Here is a 22,687-nt window from a genome sequence, read left to right as displayed (position 1 = left end):
TAGTAAAATATAATCCAAGCGTATCAAATACGCAACGAACATTACAGATACGCTACAAAAATAAAACTTGTGCGTATCATCAAAATATTGTGAAGTAACCCTGCGTATTCGATTAGCAAATCAGCAACTCCACGATGACAGTTACATCATGATCATTTGCCATCACACTTTCTTGTGGAAGTATCGTGGTATTTTTGAGTCCTATAAAGCTCTCAAACCCACACGACACCAGTTTGCAGGGACTAGATGAATAGTGTTTTTAAATATTTAACTTAAATACCCACATGTGTAAAAACTAGTGGGTAACAGAAATTTGAATACCCAGATAGAATTACTGATACCCAATGATTTTAAAATGCATGGGTAAAATACCCACAACACCAAAAAGCTTATCTGGAGCTCTGGTTATACGTATGTTAAAATGTTTTTGAAGCATACAATATGATTCATCCGTGGGCCTTAAGAAACATACATTTATTCTTTAGATTTCTTTATGCAGTGATAAATGACACCATTAAATTAGGTCGTGAACATGTTTATTATCCCCATATTCGTTCATACAATCAAAATAGCACAGATTCGATTTGATATCAATCAATATTTATTGATACCACAAACTCGTTTTTCAGATATTTTTAGATCGAATATTTGGGATATCAAACATTCGTTTAACATAATGCCGAATTTAAGATATAAAAATTCGAATTTGTGATATCAATATATCTCCTTTTCAATTTCCACATGAAATGACCCCTTGGCTATCTGTGGAGTGTTTTATTAAAAGAATGTCATGTTTAGGATATTTGATAGAAAAATGTGTTAAACACAAACACAAAGAAATATATCCATAGAGTTTCACGCGTGACAGACATCAAAATTAATATTGCTGAGTAGAAGCTTATTCACTGTGGCACGTAGCCAGGAGTGAATTGTTGATATAACAAGTTCAATTTTTAGAAATCAATCTTCTACGATTCGATTTGTTATATCTACAAATTGACTTATGTTGATGTTAAAAAAATCGAATTGCCACTAATTATAGTTATTAATTAGCGTTTTTGTTAATAAGTATGTACATTGCTATTGTGAAATAATAGAACATGCTTAGAGATAGCATGTACATTGTCAACTACACAACTCGGCATTCAGATAAATCATTATTCAATTTTCGTAACAGAATCCCAATTCGTCCTTCACATGAAATTCTTTTCCCGCGAAATATACCACGTGACAGCTTTGTGTGTATTCCGCGGGAAAGTGTGTCGTGGAAGAGAGGCTGTACAATTTGCAATGTGAGTGAAATCTAGATTTCTTTGAATTTGATCAGTGATCAATATAATTATATGCCTTCTCTTACTTGATTTCGGTTAATTTTGCAAATGGAACTCATCGATCATGCTTGTCAGTGATCAGTTATGCTGTGGTAGCTCCAATATTTTCCTCAACTTGTTGATTTTGTTTCCTTCGTCAGCCATCGAGCGTGGCTGGGCTACGGTGTGTTATTTTAATGCAAAGTAAATATATTTTAACTAATAGATTTGTTTGATTGTTTTGTTTCGTTAGCTCGTTCGATATCACTATCTTCTTCACTAAGTAATGTCTTTTGAGATAACCGAGAGTGTTTTCATAACATACACCTGTCTCTTTCATACCCAGACTGATATGTTTGTACAAGGAAGCAATCGAGACGAATGCGCCACCTAAAGTTAACTCTTGACTCTAACGCTAGACTGTATTCTTGTGAAGATGTGTGAGCTGTTACTTTCAGCATTTATGGTTGTAAATAGAAAACTGTTCACGATCCTATTTGTAGTTCTTTCATGATGGATCAATAATTCCAACGAATAATTTTATAGTTTCTCAGACCCCACCCCCAACAAAAATCTTTAAGCCATACATGATGATTCATTGATATGGTCCAGACCTATACTGAAAATGGATGATAACTTTGTATTTACAGAGTAACATGAGTATCATAAGGAAGAGAATTTATGGACGTCAACTTCTTTATTATGAGGAACACATAATAAATCAAAGAAGTTAGTTCCTCCAGAGCTCCAGATAAGCTTTTGGTGTTGTGGGTATTTTACCCATGCATTTTAAAATCATTGGGTATCAGTAATTCTATCTGGGTATTCAAATTTCTGTTACCCACTAGTTTTTACACATGTGGGTATTTAAGTTAAATATTTAAAAACACTATTCATCTAGTCCCTGCAAACTGGTGTCATATGGGTTCGAGAGCTTTATAGGACTCAAAAATACCACGATACTTCCACAAGAAAGTGTGATGGCAAATGATCATGATGTAACTGTCATCGTGGAGTTTGGCAAGGTTGACGGAATGCCCGTTTATTATTTCAAAATAAGTTGCTGATTTTCTAATCGAATACGCAGGGTTACCTCACAATATTTTGATGATACGCACAAGTTTTATTTTTGTAGCATAACTGTAATGTTCGTTGCATATTTGATATGCTTGGATTTTATTTTACTGCATATTTCTGCATTTCTGATGCATATTTTACGCAGATGCATGGTTTATCTGGAGCTCTGTCCTCATAATTATGATAATAAAGAAGTTGACATCCATAAATTCTCTTCCTTACAAGTATCACTTCTAAATGTCTCCAGAGACTTGAGTGAGTATTGTTCGTTTAGGCTGAGACTAGTGAAAATCTAATTGTTTTCCCACCAAGTGTAGTTATTGTAGATTAACCACTTGTCCAATATGTGGACTAGTTGTATGGATGACCAAAGGTGTCTCCCCAGGATAACAGATGAAAGAATACAAATTTTGATGATGAAAGGTTTCTTTAAAAATACCAGTATAAATATTCCTTACATTTTGGAGCAATTTTATTATCTGATTAATAGTCACAGAATAAGTTCCTGGTTGACATCGATGCAGGGTTGTGATGAGCTTATCATACTTTCAGAACTGAAAGAGAACATGTCATCCCCTACGACACCCCGTCGACGTAGCAAGCGAGGTCGCAGCTCTGAGCCTGGCAGCCCCACTGAGAGCGAGGATCCAGGGCAGAGAACGCGTAGGTTTTGAGCTGTCTGTATGAATACAATGTGTTGGGTAGATGTGATGTCTGTAATGGCTCATACCAAATAGGCCGCCTCTGTGGTCTTGTGGTAGAGCGTCCGCCCGGAGAGCGGAAGGTCCGGGGTTTCGATCCCCGGCCGCGTCATACCAAAGGACGTTAAAAGATGGTACTTGTTGTTACCCTGTCTGGCGCTCGGCATTAAGGGGCTAAAACAAGGACTTGGCTTGGTGTCAGTATACTGTGTCTGAGTGGGGTATTCATGTTAAACTGCGGCATGGTATCTCAGTGAGCTAGCACTATCAATCGGCATCAGTCCGGACTAGTACAAGCAGCCACACACACACGTGCATGCACGTCGCTTTATAAAGGCAATAATCTTGGACGCGATGTTAAACCCAATTTCACCTCACCTCATACCAAATAGACAATTGATTGTCTTCGATTCATAGGAAATACGAGTGACATCCCCTTTTACTATTGGGGAGTCCCCCATTGGGATTCCGGGTTCGGAAAGGTCCCCACAACCTTTGGTTGTTGCAAGAGGCGAGCAAATAAATGTTGATCAGGCTTGGTGACTGTTGATTGTCTTTGTACCCCAATAGCTTTCAACATGGCTAACAATATCGCTCACTGGATTGTCTGGTCTAGACATGATAATTTACAGGCTGTTGTGATATTTGCTGGAATTTGTTGAGTAGCGTCAAACAAAGCAAAAGACTTGAGTAGATGGCAATGCTACAACAGATCTTTTATCTCCCTCCGCACCTTGGTTTAAAAAACGGGTGAAACTTGCTACACAGATTTCCGGAATTTGTAGGTAAAAATAGCTCAAACAAAGATAATGTGTGAAATTTATTCCCAGATGTTAAATATGTGTTTTGTGATGCCCGTTTCCATTTGTGATAAAGACATTTTGCTCTCGGGTAAAACACTGGGATGGGTGGCTATCTGACATACCAGTAATTTTTGGCATAAAGAGGTTGGCACTACTTTGTCCAATTTGACCACAATTAGATATTAGATTTGTATTTCACCCACAAATATTAGGTGCTGTTATATATTGTTCTTTCTTTTAGCATCTCGTAGAAGCACACGATCCGGGGCTAGTACACGTAAGTTGCAAGATCTTTTCTAAAACCTGTGTACTTCTGTAGAAAGGAACAATCTGCATTGAATGCAATGTTGATGTATCTCTGAAAATAAAAAATAGAAATTAGAATTTAAAAATCCCAATTCAAAACAAAATGGTTGTTTTCCCAATTTATCTGCCAAGGGAAATTAGTTAAAAATTCTAGATAAAATCCTGCTTTGCTTCAGCCTCTTCCACACGAGGCAGCGCCAAGAAGTCTGCCAAGAAGACTGGAGAAGGTTCCTCGCCACCATCCCGCCGCCGCCGAGTTGATGCATCCCCCGGCAGCGACCTCGCACCCATGCCGTCCTCACCCCCCTCTGGGCAGGCTGGGGACGAGAGTCTCTTCTCAAGTCCTAAGAATGGGAGTAAGTTAACAACTTGATAATATTTGAAAGTCTGGCTCGGACTACTGTTAAGTATAGTGTTACGTGTTGATTTCCAAATTGATACAAAAAGGTCAGCTCAGAAATTGGTTTGTACAGAACTAAATTGGAAAATCAGTATACAACCATGATAACCACTCTCTATTACGAATAATCAACAACACTCACAAATGTCCAGAATATTTTTACTGTTCTTGTGAATCCAGAATATGGTAGGAATCCTGTCTGCATTTGTCGGTAGATAAGATGCAAGTCAAGTCATACGAGGCCTCTATTTGACGCCTGTCACTCTCATGTAGGTACAGCCAGCCTTCTAGAAACTGCTACATCACAAAATTTCTTGAACGATGAAATCTGTCCTGAGTTTGTAAACAACCAAAGGCAGATAACTCTAAATCACACTTCCTGTCACAATTTGCAACTACAGCACTTGATATTTTACGAGCCACTCGGACATTTACTGCCACTGACAATTAGATAAACTTAACAGATCTACTGCCACACAACTGTTTCTGATATGGCTGAAAAGAACTTGTTGATACTTGTTTGATTTCAAAAGGGCTGAATACAATTTGGATCTTGGTTAAGCACTCTGACTCGACTGACAGTGTCAATTTTAACCTGACTTGCTATCAAACTAGTTTTTGCTCTTGTGATATGATTCATAGTTTGCTGACTGTGTTAAACTCAAGACATAATTTCACAATATTCCTTTTAATTTTCAGTTCCTACAAGCGAGATCGATTTGAGCTCTCCTCTTAACTATGGCACCCCAAGTTCCCGGGGCGGTATTGGCACTCCCCGCACTCCAGGGCTTGGCCAGACCCCGGTCAGACACCGATCGGACATACGGAGCAGCAAGAAAATGAAACAAGTGGCAATTGGAGGGTCCGAACCATCTGTAAGGAATCTATGTTTAAAACAAAATTAAGAAAATGTTTTTACAAATTCACTCAATTCCCCTTTGAAACTGTTCTTCACCTTTCTCAACATTCTCTATATCTGCAGGACTCCTATTTTGGTAAACCTACACTAACCCCTGGATCTATTCTCGTGGTTCTCACGATCTAAAATTAGCCACCCTTGACCTTCAAATAAATCGTGGGGGCAGTAGTGGCCCAGTCGTCTGAGGCGCAGTGATTCGCTGGGCAGAGTTGCGTCCCTTGGGCACGCCAGAAACCTATGATTGTGGGTTCGAATCCCGTTTCACCCCGATTATGTTTCAGGGTTTATCAGCACCATACCCGTGGTCGTGGGTTTCACCGAAGTGGTAAACGCCTGAGACCCGCATCACTTCGGGCTTTCCTCCCTCATTAAGCTGACACGCTGTGATGCAACTGGAATACTGTTAAAAGTGGCGTTAAACCCAACTCACTCACTCACTCAAATAAATCAGTTGTGATGCCAACCATTACTCTTTTGGCGTAAAAATTATACCCCAATCACGTGGATCATTGCTCATACTATCGATCACTGGATCATCTTGTCCACTTGATTAATTACAGGATGCTGGAGTGTGACATTAAACAACGAACAAATGCTTTTTAACAAATGATTTCAAGTTCCCAAACCCATTCCATGTTTTGTAGGAACCCACTCGTGTGACCAGCGAGCTTGGCACGGACTCGAACAGTGGACCTCAGTTGGTTATCTGGGGAACAGATGTGGACATCGAACAGTGCAAGGACAAATTCAAGCGTTTCATCACCAAATACATCGACCATGACGTCGCAGACGATGAGCAGTTTGCAGGGATGGATATCAACGAACCGTACTATCTGCAGAGATTGGCTGAGGTACAAATCCATTCAATTATTTGTGAATTCCAAATGTCAAAGAATTGGGTTCAGTTTTAATTTCATTCAAATTTTAACCACATTCATGTTTTGGTGGGGCATGGGGTGCGCAGTGCAATTCCCTTAGCAGAGTTGTGTCCCTATGGCAGTCCAGAAACTTTGGATTGTGGGTTTGAACTCACAGTTCGCCCCAATTATGTTTCTAGGTTTGTCAACACCATACCCGTTATCGTGGGTTTCACCAAAGTAGTAAACGTCTCAGACCTGCATCTCTTTGGGCTTTCCTCCTACATCAAGCTGACATGCTGTGATATAACTGGAATAGTGTTAATAGCGGCATTAAACCCACTCACTCACACATAATGATTTTGAACCCATACAGTGAAACAATTTTGTTAATGATTCTGTCCTTATTGAGAACAGGTGGACATTATTATTTTCCCCAGCCCAACAAAGTTGGCGGGGGAATATAGAAACGGGCTCAGTCCGTCACGTTTCGTTTCCGGAGCATAACTCAGAAACCGTTCAATATTTTTATGAAACTTTGCAGGTCTGTCAAGTACATGCTTTTGCTATTTAGAAATTTTAAATTTTTTTATTTTTTATGTTTCCATGGCAACAAAATGGACTTATGTTCTGTAAGGGTAGGGTTCGTTTCTGGAGCATAACTCATAAACCGTTCAATACTTTTTCATGAAACTTTGCAGGTTTGTCAGGTTCATGCTGAACTGGTGCCTTTTGCTATTTAGAAATTTTTGAAATTCTTATTTTGTTATGTTTCCATGGCAACAAGATGGACTTAGGTTCCAAACTCTTCTTTTTTTTACAATTTCCATGACAAGTATCACCTCGGCTAAAAAAGGTTAGGCTTTGTTTAGATTTAATTATGTCATAAATTCTGCAACAGGGGCGGGGGATATAGCCATGTTAGTGGCAAACTCTTGTTACTTATTGTAAGGGTGACTCAATTACAATGGTCATCATACCTCGACAGAATGGGGCGTTGCTCATGACATCAACCACTGTTTTGCCTGGCCAGATGTGATTATGTCCCCCTTGACTTTGCTGGAGGGGTACAGAGGCGCAGTACAACCAAATCTTATCAGGAATATTTTTAGTCTAACATGCAATGCAGCGTTGATCACATCCGTTTCAGATCAATGCAATTGGAGAGCCATTCCTGAACATCAACAGCAAGCACCTGCAGGAGTTTGACACGGAGGTGTACCGTCAGCTGGTCAACTACCCACAGGAAGTCATTCCCACATTCGATATGGCCGTCAACGAAATGTTCTTTGAAAAATACCCAGATGCTGTCCTTAACCATACCATCCAAGTCAGACCGTTTAATTCTGACAAGACGAAAAACATGAGATCACTCAATCCTGAAGGTATGTTTACAGTGTGTGAAGTCCATGTTTGTTGGGTGGGTACTGAGGGACTGTTGAGGTTTTTGTTTTTACGTATGTTTTTTTGTCATCTATAATTATTCATGTCAATGAGGACAATTGCATATGGATATATGGATTGGTGGAGACCATTCTAATACATTGTTGAAATGTTGATGTTTGCAGAATAAATTTAGAGTTATGTCCCTTGTCCTTGCCACACAGACTTTTATAATTTTTATAAATTTTTAATATACTTTTTATATACTTTTTATATACTTTTTATATAATTTGTATTCCTTCTCGGACTATGACTAAGAAAATCTGTGATCCAACAAATAAATGAATCGTGGACTAAGATTAAAAAATATGTACGTGTTTGTTTCAGATATTGACAAGTTGCTGACAATCGGTGGAATGGTGATCCGACTGTCATCTCTGATCCCCGAAATGAGAGAAGCGTTCTTCCGGTGTCATGTGTGTTCCAGCTCCAAGTCGGTGGAGATCGACCGTGGCCGTATCGCTGAGCCGACTCTCTGTACCAACTGCAACACCAACCACTCCTTCACACTGGTGCACAACCGCTCTCAGTTCAGTGACAAACAGATGATCAAGCTCCAGGAATCTCCAGGTAAACGTCACTTGTGTCTGATAAACCCTCACAGGATTCCAAAGCAGAAAGGTTGACAGGTCACCAGTACCAGGGGCTTGTCGTAAGAGTAGTACCAGTATGTGATCTGAAGGATTGCCCTCGTTCCTGCATCCTCCTGAGGCAAGGGAGTTAACTGACTTTAAAAGTCCAGTTTCCACCCTTGCCGAACTAGGCTGGAATTTCTGTGCTCGATCGTAGCGCCACCAGTTGCTATTGAGAGTTAACATCCCTTCCATGTCCCTGCTACTGACCAATCAAATCCCACATCATATAACTTGCATTTGCTTCAAATAAAATGGCGTCACACAGTGAAGATGATCTAATTGATAATCATGACCTATATTGTAATGAAACGGGTGTTACTTCATCAAATCACATGAGTACCTTGATTTAAAACATCCAAAATCTGCACAGCATTTTACAAACCGGATGTTGATTTCGCTACATGATTTTGATTTGCCTGCGTATAGACTCGTTAGTCCAGCCACAATTCCAGCCTAGTTCGTCTAGGGAGGACTGGACTGGACTTTTATAGTCTGTTAACTCCCTTCCCTCAGAAAGATGTCAGTCCTGATGTCAAGGATCAGCTGCTGTATTGTGTATTGTACAAATATGATTATCTACTGACCGACACACGTGTTGGAATATAGCTGGCATTGAACAACAAACATTCTGCTGTTAAATTTCAAAAGTTAAGGTATGGCTGCCTTGGGCATTATGTCTGTGGCGTTCGGGTAGCCTAGTGGTTAAAGTGTTCGCTCGTCACGCCGCAGACCAGGGTTCGATTCCAGACATGGGTACAATGTGTGAAGCCCATTTCTGGTTCCGCCGTGATGTTGCTGGAATATTGCTAAAAATGGCGTAAAACCATACTCACTCACTCACTCGTTTCTGAATTTCTACTGGTATACTAGCCTATCGAATGAAATTAAAGTAAGCGTTTCTAATCCAGTTATTTCTGATGACACGTTAAACCGATCCTGTGCTGTCAAATCCTGAAATGAAATGTTTTGTGTTGACAGAGGACATGCCCCCTGGTCAGACTCCCCACACCGTCATCCTGTATGCCCACAACGACTTAGTGGACCGCGTCCAGCCTGGCGACAGAGTGACCGTCACTGGCATCTACAGGGCCACACCCCTCAGGGTCAACCCCAAGATGAGGAATGTGAAGTCGGTGTACAAGACCCACATCGATGTCGTCCACTTCCGCAAGGTGGATCAGAAGCGGCTGCGAGAGGTGGATGAAGAGGATGGGTAAGGGGTTACCAGAGATACATCCAGGGTACTTGATTGCTAAATTCATGTAGCGTAACATGCAGGGTTTGATTTAACTGTTGGCCCATGGCCAGTTATAATTACAAAAGCCTGGCTGAGGTGTAAAGGAGATGGCCCATCTGGTCAGTCAAAATTTGACCCCTTCTCCATGTATGGTCACTGCTCGGGAATCATGTAATTTTTATGAGAAAATATTTAGGATATTTCTGTAATGTTGTGTTAGACAACGTCTTGATTTGTTCATAAATCGCCACGAAATGAGGCAAATAGATGCCAAGATTGGAGGAAAAGGGTGAGGAGTTCAAAATTTTCGAGTAACTGGGTTGATATGTGCTTGGGCTTGGCCGCTTTGCAGCCTCCATCATTTAGTTGTTGGCCAATAGTCTGGAAAGGGCCAGTAAGTTTTGAAAGGAGCAAGCCCTGGTTGCTATATACAAATTTGTTAAACCTACCCCTCACATGCCTGCAAATTTATCATTTTAATGGGTTTTTTGGAGAACACTAATACTGTCATTCATATTCAGTTGTGTAAAGTGAGAGTGAGTGAGGATGGTTTTACGCCGCTTTTAGCAATATTCCAGCAATATCACTGCGGGTGACACCAGAAATGGGCTTCACACATTGTACCCATGTCAGGAATCGAACCCGGGTCTTTGGCTTGACGAGCCAATGCTTTAACCACTAGGCTACCCGACCGCCCCTTGTGTAAAGTGTGACCAAATGGTTTGAATACAAGAATATATAAATACTTCCAATATAAGAACACCCATCACAGTCAATGACAAGGGTTGTCAAAGCAGCCAATGAGAGGGTTTATTACAGTCCTATTTAAGAATATGCTTTTGGTCCAATCACAATTCATGATTCAAAGAAATAATTTCTAGGTCCTGTTGTCATACATTAGAAATCGATCAGAGATACGAATGTAACAGATTATGACAGTTCTTTAGAAAACTGAAAAGAAAAAATAAATCTGAATTATTTATTTACATGGTCAGTGTTGTGATAAACGTGTACACTGTGTGGTGAATGTGTTTGCATAATCCTGCTCCATATTTCAGCAATGAAGCCCGATTCCCTGAAGAGAGAATAGAACTGATTAAGGAGCTGTCAAAGAAGTCGGATGTCTATGAGAGACTGGCCAGGGCGATAGGTACACCATTAACTACTTACAGTGTTATATAGCCGTGAACTGCCTCCGTGGTCTGGTGGTAGAGCGTCCACCCAGAGAATGGAAGGTTGTGGGTTCGATCCCTGGCTGCATCATACCAAAGACATTTAAAGATTGTACTTGTTGTTACCCTTTAAGGTGCTGAAACAAGACTGGACGGCTCGGAGTCAGTATACTGTGTTTCAGTGGGGTATTCATGTTAAACAACGGCATGGTATCTCAGTGGGCTAGCACTATAAAACTGTCTTTAGTCTGGACTAGTACAAGCAGCCACACATGCACACACATTGCTATATAGTAAGACTGAAGCAAAGGCTCTATGGAAGTCGGTAATTATTGACTCATTGACAGTTGCACATCACAAAATTTGAATCAGCAGCTATCAAATTTGGCTTTTTTTTCAAAACTTGAACGAAACTTGTTGGTCTGTTATTGGTCAGGGCTGTTCCCCACGTCAGATTTTAATTTTTTTCATTTTTGGCAAATAGACTTGAGTTTGGTTTAACGCTGTATAAACAGTATTTCAGTTCGATCGTGGCTGTCCGCTTGATGTAGGAGGAGTGTATGAAGTTTTGTAGGTCTTAGACATTTACCACTTGATGCTGACCATACCAAAGACGTTAAAAGATGGTTCTTGTTGTTGCGCTTGGCATTAAGGTGCTAAATCAAGACTGGTCGGCTTGGAGTCAAACTGCGGCAGGGTATCTCATTGGGCTGGCATTATAAAATTGGCATTAATCCGGACTAGTACAAGCAGACACGTGGCTGTCTGAGTCGAATAATCTTGGATGCGTCGTTAAGCCCCATTTCACCTCAGCATATAGCAGTGATGTATCGAGACATGCTCAATGTCAACAGCAAATTTAGGTCAAATTCCTCAAGACCCAGTTTCATGTATATGCGTATACTATTGCAGTGGTAAGTGGAGTGATGGCTCTTTGGAGGTGACTCTTTGTAGAGGCTAACACTTAATGTAAACAAAGTTATTTTAAAGCAAAACTATGAAACTTGTGGTGCTCAACTTGCCATTAATGTTTTGCCCAAATGTACAGTTGAGGAGCCAGAGTAAATAAATCTAGAGTTATGCCCCTTTGTCCTTGATGCAGTCTTTTCCATAATTAACTCCCATAAAGCCTCCAGCAGATGATTTTGGCGAATTCATTTTTTTTGTTAAGGGCGAGGTGAAATGGGGTTTACGTCACGTCCAAGATTAATGCACTTATATAGCGGCGTGCATGCACCTGTGTGTGTGGCTGCTTGTACAGGTCAGGACTGATGCCGATTCACAGTGCTAGCCTACTGAGATGCCATTCCACAGTTTAACAGGAATACCCCACTCAGACACAGTATACTTACTCCCAGCCAACGAATCCTTGTTTTAGCCAGAGCGGCAGTACCATCAACAAGTACCATCTTTTAATGTCTTTTGGAATGACGTGACCGGGAATCAAACCCGCACCTTCTGCTCTACCACCTGACCATGGAGTTTTTTTTGGGTTTTTGTTGGGTTTTTTTTAATGATTAATTTTAAAATTTGGTAATGATACAGGAGAAAGAGACATGAGCAGATGCTATTACCATTGTCTTCAGCAAAATGTCTGAACTAATTAGTCTGATTACGGCACGGAGGTACTACTTCTTATGCAAAACCCTGGTGTACTTGTATCCTCATCAACACAATGTCTTCTCTCTCCAGCTCCCAGCATCTACGAGAACGAAGATATCAAGAAGGGCATCCTGATGCAGTTGTTTGGCGGATGTCGAAAGGATTTCACTAACGCTGGCAGAGGGAAGTTCAGGTAATAAACTTCCCCCTCCCCATCCAAATCCCACTCATATCCTACTTCCCTCGGTGCGCACTATACTCAAGAAAATACGGTATACTCGCAGACAACCAATATCTTTTGAGGTCCCTTTAAATTTACTGCCCCATATCAGATATAAAGCATACATGAAGCACACAACGAATGCTTCCAGTAGATAAATATGTGGCATCGCTGAAAAATCCAGTGCACAGAATCCTGAAAGCTTTGAGCCTTCAACACAGTGCACTACTTGATATGTGTGCTTAAACATATCCATGGGTTAGATGTGATTTGGTATGTTGGGTAGCCTAGTGGTTGAGGTGTAATCCCAGCTGTGATATTGCTGCAACATTGCTAAAAGGGGCATAAACCCTACTCAGTCATTTCATTTGATATCAAGTATCACCATTAGGTTTACAGTAAGGACCCATGGACCTCATTCTTAATTTTAAACACAACTTTGATTATTTTCTTATGTTTTTCATGGGGGCACGGGTGGCCCAGTCGTCTAAGGTGCCACAATTCACTGCAGAGATGTGTCCCTTGGGCACACCAGAAACCAATGATTGTGGGTTTGAATCCCGATTATATTTCTTGGTTTGTCAGCATCATACCCGTGCTCGTGGGCTTCACCGAAGTGGTAAACATCTGGATACCTGCATCACTTCGGGCTTTCCTCCCACATTAAGCTGAACACCGCGATATAACTGGAATGCTGGTAAAAGCAGCCTTAAACCCAACTCACTCTGTTATTTTAGTTTGTCTGTTTCTACCTTCAGATCTGAGATCAACATCTTGCTGTGTGGCGACCCCGGTACCAGCAAGTCACAACTGCTACAGTACGTCCACCACCTGGTACCTCGAGGTCAGTACACCTCCGGCAAGGGGTCAAGTGCTGTTGGTCTCACAGCTTATGTCACAAAGGACCCAGAGACAAGACAGTTGGTTCTTCAAACGTAAGTTTATTTGCCTCCTTATTAGGTCGGGAACATAGGGTAGTTTTAAAAAAACATGGCTCACACTGTGCTTGTGCCCAACATCGTAAAGTACATGGTGACCCCAGATGGAGCATTGTTTAAATATTGATGTTGAACTTTTATCACTTCCTCAGAATAATGTTGCAAAATACCCTTCAATGTTTACTGATTATATGTCATTAACTGATAAGATATGTTTTGCAGTGGCGCATTGGTGTTGAGTGACAACGGAGTGTGCTGTATTGACGAGTTTGACAAGATGAATGACAGCACTCGCTCAATTCTTCATGAAGTTATGGTAAGTAGTCAGTTGTGAGGAGCACTGCTAGTGTTGTGTTTTGAGAATTGCTAGTGTTGTGTTGTGAGAATTGCTACTGTTGTGTTACTGCCATCAATTGTGTTGTCAGAAGATATTACTGCGTATTGGCTGTCATAAGTTAAGCTTGCTTTACAACAATTGTACCAGACTTGGTATATTGACAAGAGGTACTAGTTTCTCCTTCGTCTCAACAGGAGCAGCAGACACTGTCCATTGCCAAGGCTGGGATCATCTGCTCCCTGAACGCGAGAACGTCCATCCTGGCTGCGGCCAACCCGGTCGACTCCCAGTGGAACAAGAACCGCACCATCACCGAGAACATCCTGCTGCCACATACCCTGCTGTCCAGGTGAGCTATAGCAAAACCAGGGCGGAATCAGGGGCAGAATAGGCCCTCAATATCTCCAGTGGGGATTCTACTGTAGAATTGGTCTCCAGTACCCCATACTTGTCACCCTGTTGGGATTCCAGGGCAGAATAGATCCCCAGTACCCCTCGCTTGTCTCCCTGTGGGGATTCCAGGTCAGAAGAGGTCCCCAGTTCCCCATGCTTGTCTCTCTGTAGGGATTCCAGGGCAGAAGAGGTCCCCAGTACCCCATGCTTGTCTCCCTGTGGGGATTCTGGGTCAGAATAGGTCCCCAGTACCACATGCTTTTCTCCCTGTGGGGATTCCAGGGCAGAAGAGACCCCCAGTACCCACCCCATGCTTACACATCACTGATTAGTATTATCCGTATGAGTCACTCTATCAGGTTCTTTTGCTTTTCAGATTTGATCTGATCTTTTTGATCTTGGACCCTCAGGACGAGCTGTACGACAGACGACTGGCCAACCATCTTGTATCTCTCTACTTCAAGAGTCCAGAAGACTCCCAGGACGAACACCTGGTATGATAAACACAGGGAGGGAAGGGGCACAGTATCCCCGCACCTCGGTGAAAAATTGTCCAGCCAAGCTTTATGCATGCTCACTCACTCACTCAAGCCTCTTTGGGAATCTGGGGCGGTGGGGTAGCCTAGTGGTTAAAGCGTTGGCTCATTAAGCCGAAGACCTGGGGTCGATTCCTGACATGGGTACAATTTGTGAAGCCAATTTTCCGGTGTCCCCCACTGTGATAATGCTGAAATATTGCTAAGAGCAGCGTAAAACCATACTCACTCACTCTTTGGTACTCTATGATTCCAGCTGGCAGATTATTCAAGTGTTTTGAAAGTCAATCTAAAGAACAGGACTTGATTTAGATTGTGGATATGACTTTCAGGGCAGTGTCAGACAGTTATTCAATAGTGATTAGTGAAAAGTCGTAAAGCGTAGCATTGTTACATATGCAACTAGTCCAAAAACGGATTAATGACAGAGTTGAATGGTGGTTCTACCTGGTATAGGAGTTCTTGGTTAACCTTCCTTTGGTATTGGTGCAAAGTCTTTGCTGCTGAAACTAGAAATCATGTGTCTATATCCCTAGTACCCCTGCTGGGTGCAAGGGCCAACAAATTAGGACAGGTGGCTGAGACACTGTATGAGTGGATGATTAAATCCCACCCAAACTTCATCGATCTTTGTGAATGCGCAACATTCATTTGGCTGGCAAATACCTGAATGTTTACAGGCCTGTGATACAGCTGGAATACTGCTGTGGCACAAAACAACATTCACTCGCACATGAAGTGTGGGATATGCTTTTTGTTACCATGGTTACTGCCTCCATATTATGTGCCTCAACCCTATAAGGAACATGGGTGTCTTGAGAAGCAGAAATTTGCTGTGTTGTGTCCTTTAGATTAGCCAGAAATGTATGATCGTAGTTCAAATTATAGTTGCCCTGATTATGTTACTTAGTTTTTTTGGGACCATACTGTTCTCTTAGGTTTCACGAGGGTCACGGGTGGCCCAGTCGTCTAAGGTGCTGCGATTCGCTGTGCAGAGTTGCGTCCCTTGGGCACGCCAGAAACCTATGATTGTGGGTTCAAATCCCGGTTCGACACGATTATGTTTCTAAGTTTGTCAGCACCATACCCGTTCTTGTGGGTTTCACCGAAGTGGTAAACGTCTGACACCTGCATCACTTCGGACTTTCCTCCCACATTAAGCTGTCACGCCGCGATATAACTGGAATACTGTTAAAAGCGGCGTTAAACCAAAGTCACTCATTCACTCTTAGGTTTCACCAAAGTGGCAAATTGTCTAATGTCTGCCATCTTCAAGGCAAAGGTAATGAAATGACGAAAAAAGTCCAATTTCCACCCTTGCCGAACTAGGCTGGAATTATGAGATATTTTAGATGGACTAACGAGTCTATGCATAGTCCAAACAAAATCTCGTAACAAAATCAACATCCTGTTCGTAAACTGCAGTGCAGATTTCGGTCGATTTGCAAACCTGTGTACCGACCACTCTGCATCAACAAAAATGTTCCAAATGTTTTCATACTTTTAATCAAGGTGCTCACATGAATAGATGCACTTCACAAGTAAGACCCGTTTTATTACAATATTGATCTTAATAATCGCTCAGATTATCTTCAACCGGAAATATTTTTTTGAAACAAATGGAAGTGATATGAGAGGTGATAATAGGGACATAATAGCCACTGGTGGCCCTACGACTGAGCCCAGAAACTTCAGCCTAGTTCGGCAAGTGTGGACACTGGACTTATACACTCAGTTAATCTCCTTGCCTGTGGACACACTGCGATACAACTATCTGAAATACTGTTTAAAGTCGCATCAAAACCAGACTGTCTGACAACAAGCTGTCACCCCACTTCTGTCTCCAGGACATGTCTATACTGAAGGACTACATCGGGTACGCCAAGCGCTACATCAACCCCAGGATTGACGAGGATGCTGGTCAGGCCTTCATCCAGGCATATGTCGAGATGAGGAAGGTCGGCAGCAGCAGAGGCCAGGTGTCCGCCTACCCTCGGCAGCTGGAATCTCTCATCCGATTGGCAGAGGCACATGCCAGAATGAGGCTGTCAGAGACCGTTGAGGTGGCAGATGTTGAAGAAGGTCGCAGGTGAGGAATCGTTCAGTGGGTTTTTTTGACAGGAAAGATCTTTAGAACCATTTCGTAAAGAGTCAGTTATCAAAAAGAGAAATGACAGGGTTGTGACGGTCATTATGTCTCCCCCAGAATGGAGGGAGACATATTGTTTTTGGCACGGTTCCCGTCGGCGTTCCCACCGTTTCCAGACCATAACTCAGAAACCGTTTAATATTTTTTCGCGAAACTTTGTATACACATTAACCCAGCACTGAAGTGGTGCCTTTTGCTATTTAGAGATTTTTGACATTTTTATTTTTTCTCGTTTCCATGGAGATAACTTGAACATAGACTCTGAATGGGGGTAAGCTTGGTTTCCTGACCATAACTCGGAAACCGTTTAATATTTTTTCACGAAACTTTGTATACACATTAACCCAGCACTGAAGTGGTGCCTTTTGCTATTTAGAGATTTTTGACATTTTTATTTTTTCTCGTTTCCATGGAGATAAGTTGAACATAGGCTCTGAATGGGGGTAAGCTTTGTTTCCTGACCATAACTCGGAAACCGTTTAATATTTTTTCGCGAAACTTTGTATACACATTAACCCAGCCCTGAAGTGGTGCCTTTTGCTATTTAGAGATTTTTGACATTTTTATTTTTTCTCGTTTCCATGGAGATAAGTTGAACATAGACTCTGAATGGGGGTAAGCTTTGTTTCCTGACCATAACTCGGAAACCGTTTAATATTTTTTCGCGAAACTTTGTATACACATTAACCCAGCACTGAAGTGGTGCCCATTAGTTGTTTTAAATTTCTAGGAGTTCTATTTTTGTCTCTGTTATTTAGTAATGGAGGGTGGGAATGAAGAGATGGGGTTTAACGTGAAGTAAACGAATGAATGGGGGTTAGGGGAGTGGGGGGAGACATATGTTTTTACGAGTAAAAACACTTTCTAGTTTAATATGGCTGCAAGAAGAGGGTGTGACTTCTATTTGTTATGAGAGAATTTAAATGGAGTTTAATGGCACGGACAAGATCATTCCTGTTGTATACAGCATTGTATGTATCTGCTTGTACTAGTCCAGACTGGTTTTATTGTGCTTGCGTATTGAGATACCATGGTGTAGTTTCAACATAGATACCCCAATCAGACTCCGAGCCAACCAGTCCTTGTTTTGTCCCTATAACGCTGAGCTCAGGGTAACAAGTACTATCTTTTTTCATCTTTGGGCAGACAATAAGATAACTGGGCAATGGTTACTTTTAAATAGTCAGTTTAGGATATGGCAAACTGATAGAGATTATGCAATAATCAAGGGATACACGTAACATCACATGCTCAAACAAGTGCCCGGTTTGTTTCCCAGGCTGTACAAGGAGGCCTTGAAGCAGGCTGCAGTGGACCCGTCAACGGGCAAGATCGACATCTCCATTCTGACCACGGGCATCAGCGGTGCTGCTAGGAAACGCAAGGCAGAGGTGGCACAGGTGTTGAAGAAACTGATTCAGTCCAAGGGGAAGGTTCCAAGTCTCAAACATGGCAAGCTGTACGAAGACTTCAGGGACAAGTCTGACATTGTAAGTTTTATTTTAGCTTCATACGAAATGATGGATTGCTACTGTTTATTTGGTAGAGACCTCTTAATCCCTTACTTCGCTTGTCACGCTGAAGACTCGGGTTTGATTCCCAACATGGGTACCATGTGTGAAGCCCATTTCTGGTGTCCCCTGCCATGATATTGCTGGAATATTGCTAAAAGAGGCGTAAAACCAAATTCACTCAGTCTTACAGTGTCGTGTTTGAATTTAGAGGGTCTTTTAACCACGGTGTTGGCTTTTGATTCAACAAAATCAGCTTTAAAAAATCTTAAAGAACTTGCAACCTTATTACTATGTAAATTATCTAATTTCAGCCAATCACACGAGACATGTTCGATGAAGCTCTCAAAGAACTACAGGATGAAGATTTCCTGATCGTCACCAACAAGGTCATTCGACTGTGCACATAACTGCCATGTGATTGTCACAAGACGACACTCAACCGTGAATTTGGGCCAGTTACAGTGTGACATGTCACATTAAAACATGTGTAAATAATTGGAAAGCAGTGACAGTACTCTCAGATGCAAGAACTGCTTTTCTCTGTACAGAATCGATCATGAATATTTGGATGTTCTCGGATACCAATTGCATTTACTTGTATAGAAATTGTTACTGAATTTAATGGATATTTGAAGTTTTTCTGATAATGTTGCATTTACCTGTATAGACACTTGTTATGGATGAAGTATTGTGGAGATGGTCCTCGGATACCAACATTGCATTTACCTGTAAAGCACCCAGAGTCTTGGGTATCTGTACATAGCTGTACATTCAAACACTTTATGTTCCTGTAAAAGCGCTGATTGGAATAAAAGACTTTTATATGGAAAATGTGTGTTCTTAACATGCTATAACATTTATTTGGTGCTGTAGCAATAGTTGTGCACATTTGTGTTTCTGAAATAGTGCCTTTACTATTCAGAGTTGCATCCCTTGGTCCACCAGGCATGTTTCACCAGATTGCTAGATCCAATCTCATTGAAATCAGACCTCAGTTCTTGCTACTGCAAAACAAAGATCTGGGGACATCCCGTTCGACCAATCAGAGCATCGCTTACCAGATTATGAAAGTGACAGTCGGAATGTGATTGCTAATCATGCAACCTCGAAAACTTTTAACTCCGAACGATAGTTACGGGTTTAACAACTGAATCCATACAACCTAGACCATCTATTAGCCATTCCAGAATGCTCTTTTGTTCAGGTTTCAAATTTGTAATAGAGAATTTGAGAAAATATGTTTCGAAGTGTAGTCGCCAATTTGAAATTAGTGCGGTAAAGCACGAGAAAGCTGCCTTCTGATATTGGTCATTCCATTGGTCGGTCAAAGTTCATGCAAGGTCGGTCTGAAGTGACCCGTATTTAGCGGTAGCGAGAACTAAGATCTGATTGTAATGAGATTGTACTAGATCTAACCTTCCCTTCTTTGTCTGTGCAAATGCTACTATATATCCTCAGTAAACTTGGCACATGGACAGGTCTAATGGTGAACTTTGAGAAGTTTTCAAATTTCCATGGCTGGAAAATGGTGGTTACTGAACAAACCTTGGCACACAGATAACAGTGATGGCCTTTGATTTGGATATATACTTGCCTGTTATGTTGTATCACATGTGACTCTATAGCTAATCGTGCACAAGACAAATGGTGCATCTGAAGTTTGGAAATCACGTGCAGCATATCGTGATAACACTTGAGTGTTTGTTAAATTTGTCATTGAGTGTTGGAAACATTCTGTTTCTAAGGTTTGCATTTCTTTTGGTAGGTGATCAGTTATTTGGACACCATTGCGAGGGATCACACACTACTTTATGTATTGCAGGAGATATTCTCTTGTTATATTTGTTACATATATATTACAGCAACTTATTGATCGACCATTGATCCATTTACTCACCTCGTACAACTAGTTGAATGGGTTGAAATAGAAAAAGGGAAAACATTACTGGTCTACTCCCATCAGTGATTCTGAGTTGAGTAACTTGCAAGGTTCGATCCCGGGATTAGACGTTAGTTTAACGCCACACTCCGTGTATTCCTGCCATAAGACATCAGTCTGTAAGTAATAAGTCCGAACCAGACGACCCAGTGATTGAGATCGTGCATGGATCTATGCAATGGGGATATGATGACACATCAAGCAAATTCGCAAGCTTGACCCACCAATCCCGATGGTTATCTCTTACAAGACCTCTTGACCAATTGTAACCTGGATCTTCACAGGAAGGGATATTCCAGGTAAAGGTCTCCAAAAACCCACGTTTGTCACAAGAGATGACTAAACGGTCAGGCTTGGTGACTTGATTGTCATCGTGCCATGCTAAGGATCACCACTTTGAAAGGTAATACATCAAATTGTGTGCATCCATTGAAATATCCAAAGACATGTTTAAGGTGCTACACAATGCCAACACCTGTCCAAACTGTAGCATCAAGTAATCACGAAAACAAATTTATAGTAAAGAACGAACTCAGTAGTGCATGTGTGATCCACGTGATGCAATCGCCGCCCCAAACAAGTGTCAAATTGTTCGACTCTTCAGTGAGAGCATTGCAGAGTTCCTGTAGAGTAGGAAGGGGTAATCTGCAGCTCGTTCCACGTGTTTAAAAGGGTTGAGATCAATGGTCTTCTGCTCTAAATAGGTAACCTGTGAAGATCGGGTAGAATATTTCTTCAGCTACCCATGCTTGCCGTAAAAGGCGACTAACGGGATCGGGTGGTCAGGCTCGCTAACTTGGTTGATGCATGTCATGTATCCCAATTGCATGGATCGATGTTCATGATGTCAATCACTGGATTGTCTGGTCCAGACTTGATTATTTACAGACCGCTGGAATATTGCCGAGTGCGGCGATCAACAACAAACCAACTATGAGAACGAAGTCCGGGCCAATTGCACCAGCAAACAGTCTCGCGTACACATCCTGAATGTCATCCCTGTAGTGCACTACCTCAGTACCTGTTCTTCTAGCTCTACTGATCTCCTCCATCCACAGTGGTCATGTTCGGCTGTATTGGAATGCTGAAATATTTCTCCTTTGGCGTGACGATCTTTGAGGTCTAGACTATGTTGATTCAGTTACAAGTACTGGAGCCTGATCTTCAGCCCAATCCAAAAAGGTGCCTGACTGATGTCAGGTTCGTGGTATGCGAAGGCATGCCCTCTGTGACCGGATACCAGCCTCAGACAGTCAGTAGAAACGCTAACACCGGTGGTGTGGTGGCAGTCACAAAGTTATAACGTCTTCCTGCCGTGGAATGCTGTCGATCACATGCATGTCGTCAGGTAGATTATCCAAACGTCTGGTTCCCAGTTTCAAACATGCCAATTCTTCAGTTGTCAAACGACGCTGAGGGGGCATCAGTGCATTTAGCTCAGTTGCAAATGTTATGCTCTCTGATAATGATGTGCAAAGAATCTGTCAATTCATCCAAACACGGGTTTTTGAGCACATCTGTCTGTTCGTCATGAAATTGAGGTCCTTTAGGGACAATCATGTGTGTACCGAGATATTTCAATCTTTATTTGTTCAATGATACTTTGACATCATCAAACCTTGATCCTCAGCAAACTTTGAGGTGTATATTATAGTAAATCTGGTCTAGACATGGTGATGCTAGAATAGACTTGTAAAATTGTTGCTGCACAAGTCAATAACTAACACTATGCTTCTCTTGAGACTTTTATTCTGCCATCAGTATAAAAATATGACAGTTACAGATTATTGCAAAATTTATCATGTGTCTGGTATGAACTCTGGAATAGTGAAGGTGTTTTAAATCTAAGACATCACAACCAAACAAAGGAAGCCATACATAACCTCAGTACTCCAGACCCCCAATAATACAGAAACCCTGAAATCAGGGCAAGCATGGATAACAACAAAGGACTTCTAGTTTGAGCAAAATCAACACATGCTGCATTTTGAGAACCTTAAATAAAATATACTTCTCAACTTCTGATAAGGATATTGTTTCTCTTTCCATGATGCAACAAATTCTCACATCAGAATGATTATTATGTCTATCAAACGTTGAGTGGTATAATCAAGGGTCACAACTGTTGCCTTTCAATTGAAGTGTAGTTAGTTAGCTGCCCTTGTGTACTTGGATAAGAAGAAAAATGGATGCACAAAG

At 41.5% G+C, this 22,687-nt stretch overlaps 1 protein-coding gene across 1 annotated transcript; it reads left to right on the top strand.

Moving 5' to 3' along the window:
• Nucleotides 1-1,202: 1,202 nt before the first annotated feature.
• Nucleotides 1,203-19,380, top strand: LOC124138568 (DNA replication licensing factor mcm4-A-like). The gene is made up of 18 exons (XM_046505288.2): nt 1,203-1,292; nt 2,940-3,050; nt 4,133-4,168; nt 4,374-4,553; nt 5,297-5,472; nt 6,161-6,367; nt 7,524-7,758; nt 8,144-8,386; nt 9,430-9,664; nt 10,747-10,838; nt 12,553-12,655; nt 13,441-13,617; nt 13,843-13,936; nt 14,152-14,306; nt 14,727-14,844; nt 16,734-16,975; nt 18,315-18,525; nt 18,861-19,380. Exons 2-18 carry the CDS (start codon nt 2,954-2,956, stop codon nt 18,954-18,956), a joined length of 2,697 nt encoding a protein of 898 aa, XP_046361244.2. The 5' UTR covers nt 1,203-1,292; nt 2,940-2,953; the 3' UTR covers nt 18,957-19,380.
• The last annotated feature ends 3,307 nt before the right edge of the window (nt 19,381-22,687 follow it).

The sequence above is a fragment of the Haliotis rufescens genome, unplaced genomic scaffold (assembly GCF_023055435.1).
Source record: "Haliotis rufescens isolate VD_foot unplaced genomic scaffold, xgHalRufe1.0.p SCAF_17, whole genome shotgun sequence".
NCBI lineage: Eukaryota > Metazoa > Mollusca > Gastropoda > Lepetellida > Haliotidae > Haliotis > Haliotis rufescens.
This window is presented reverse-complemented; position numbering and strand designations above follow the sequence as displayed.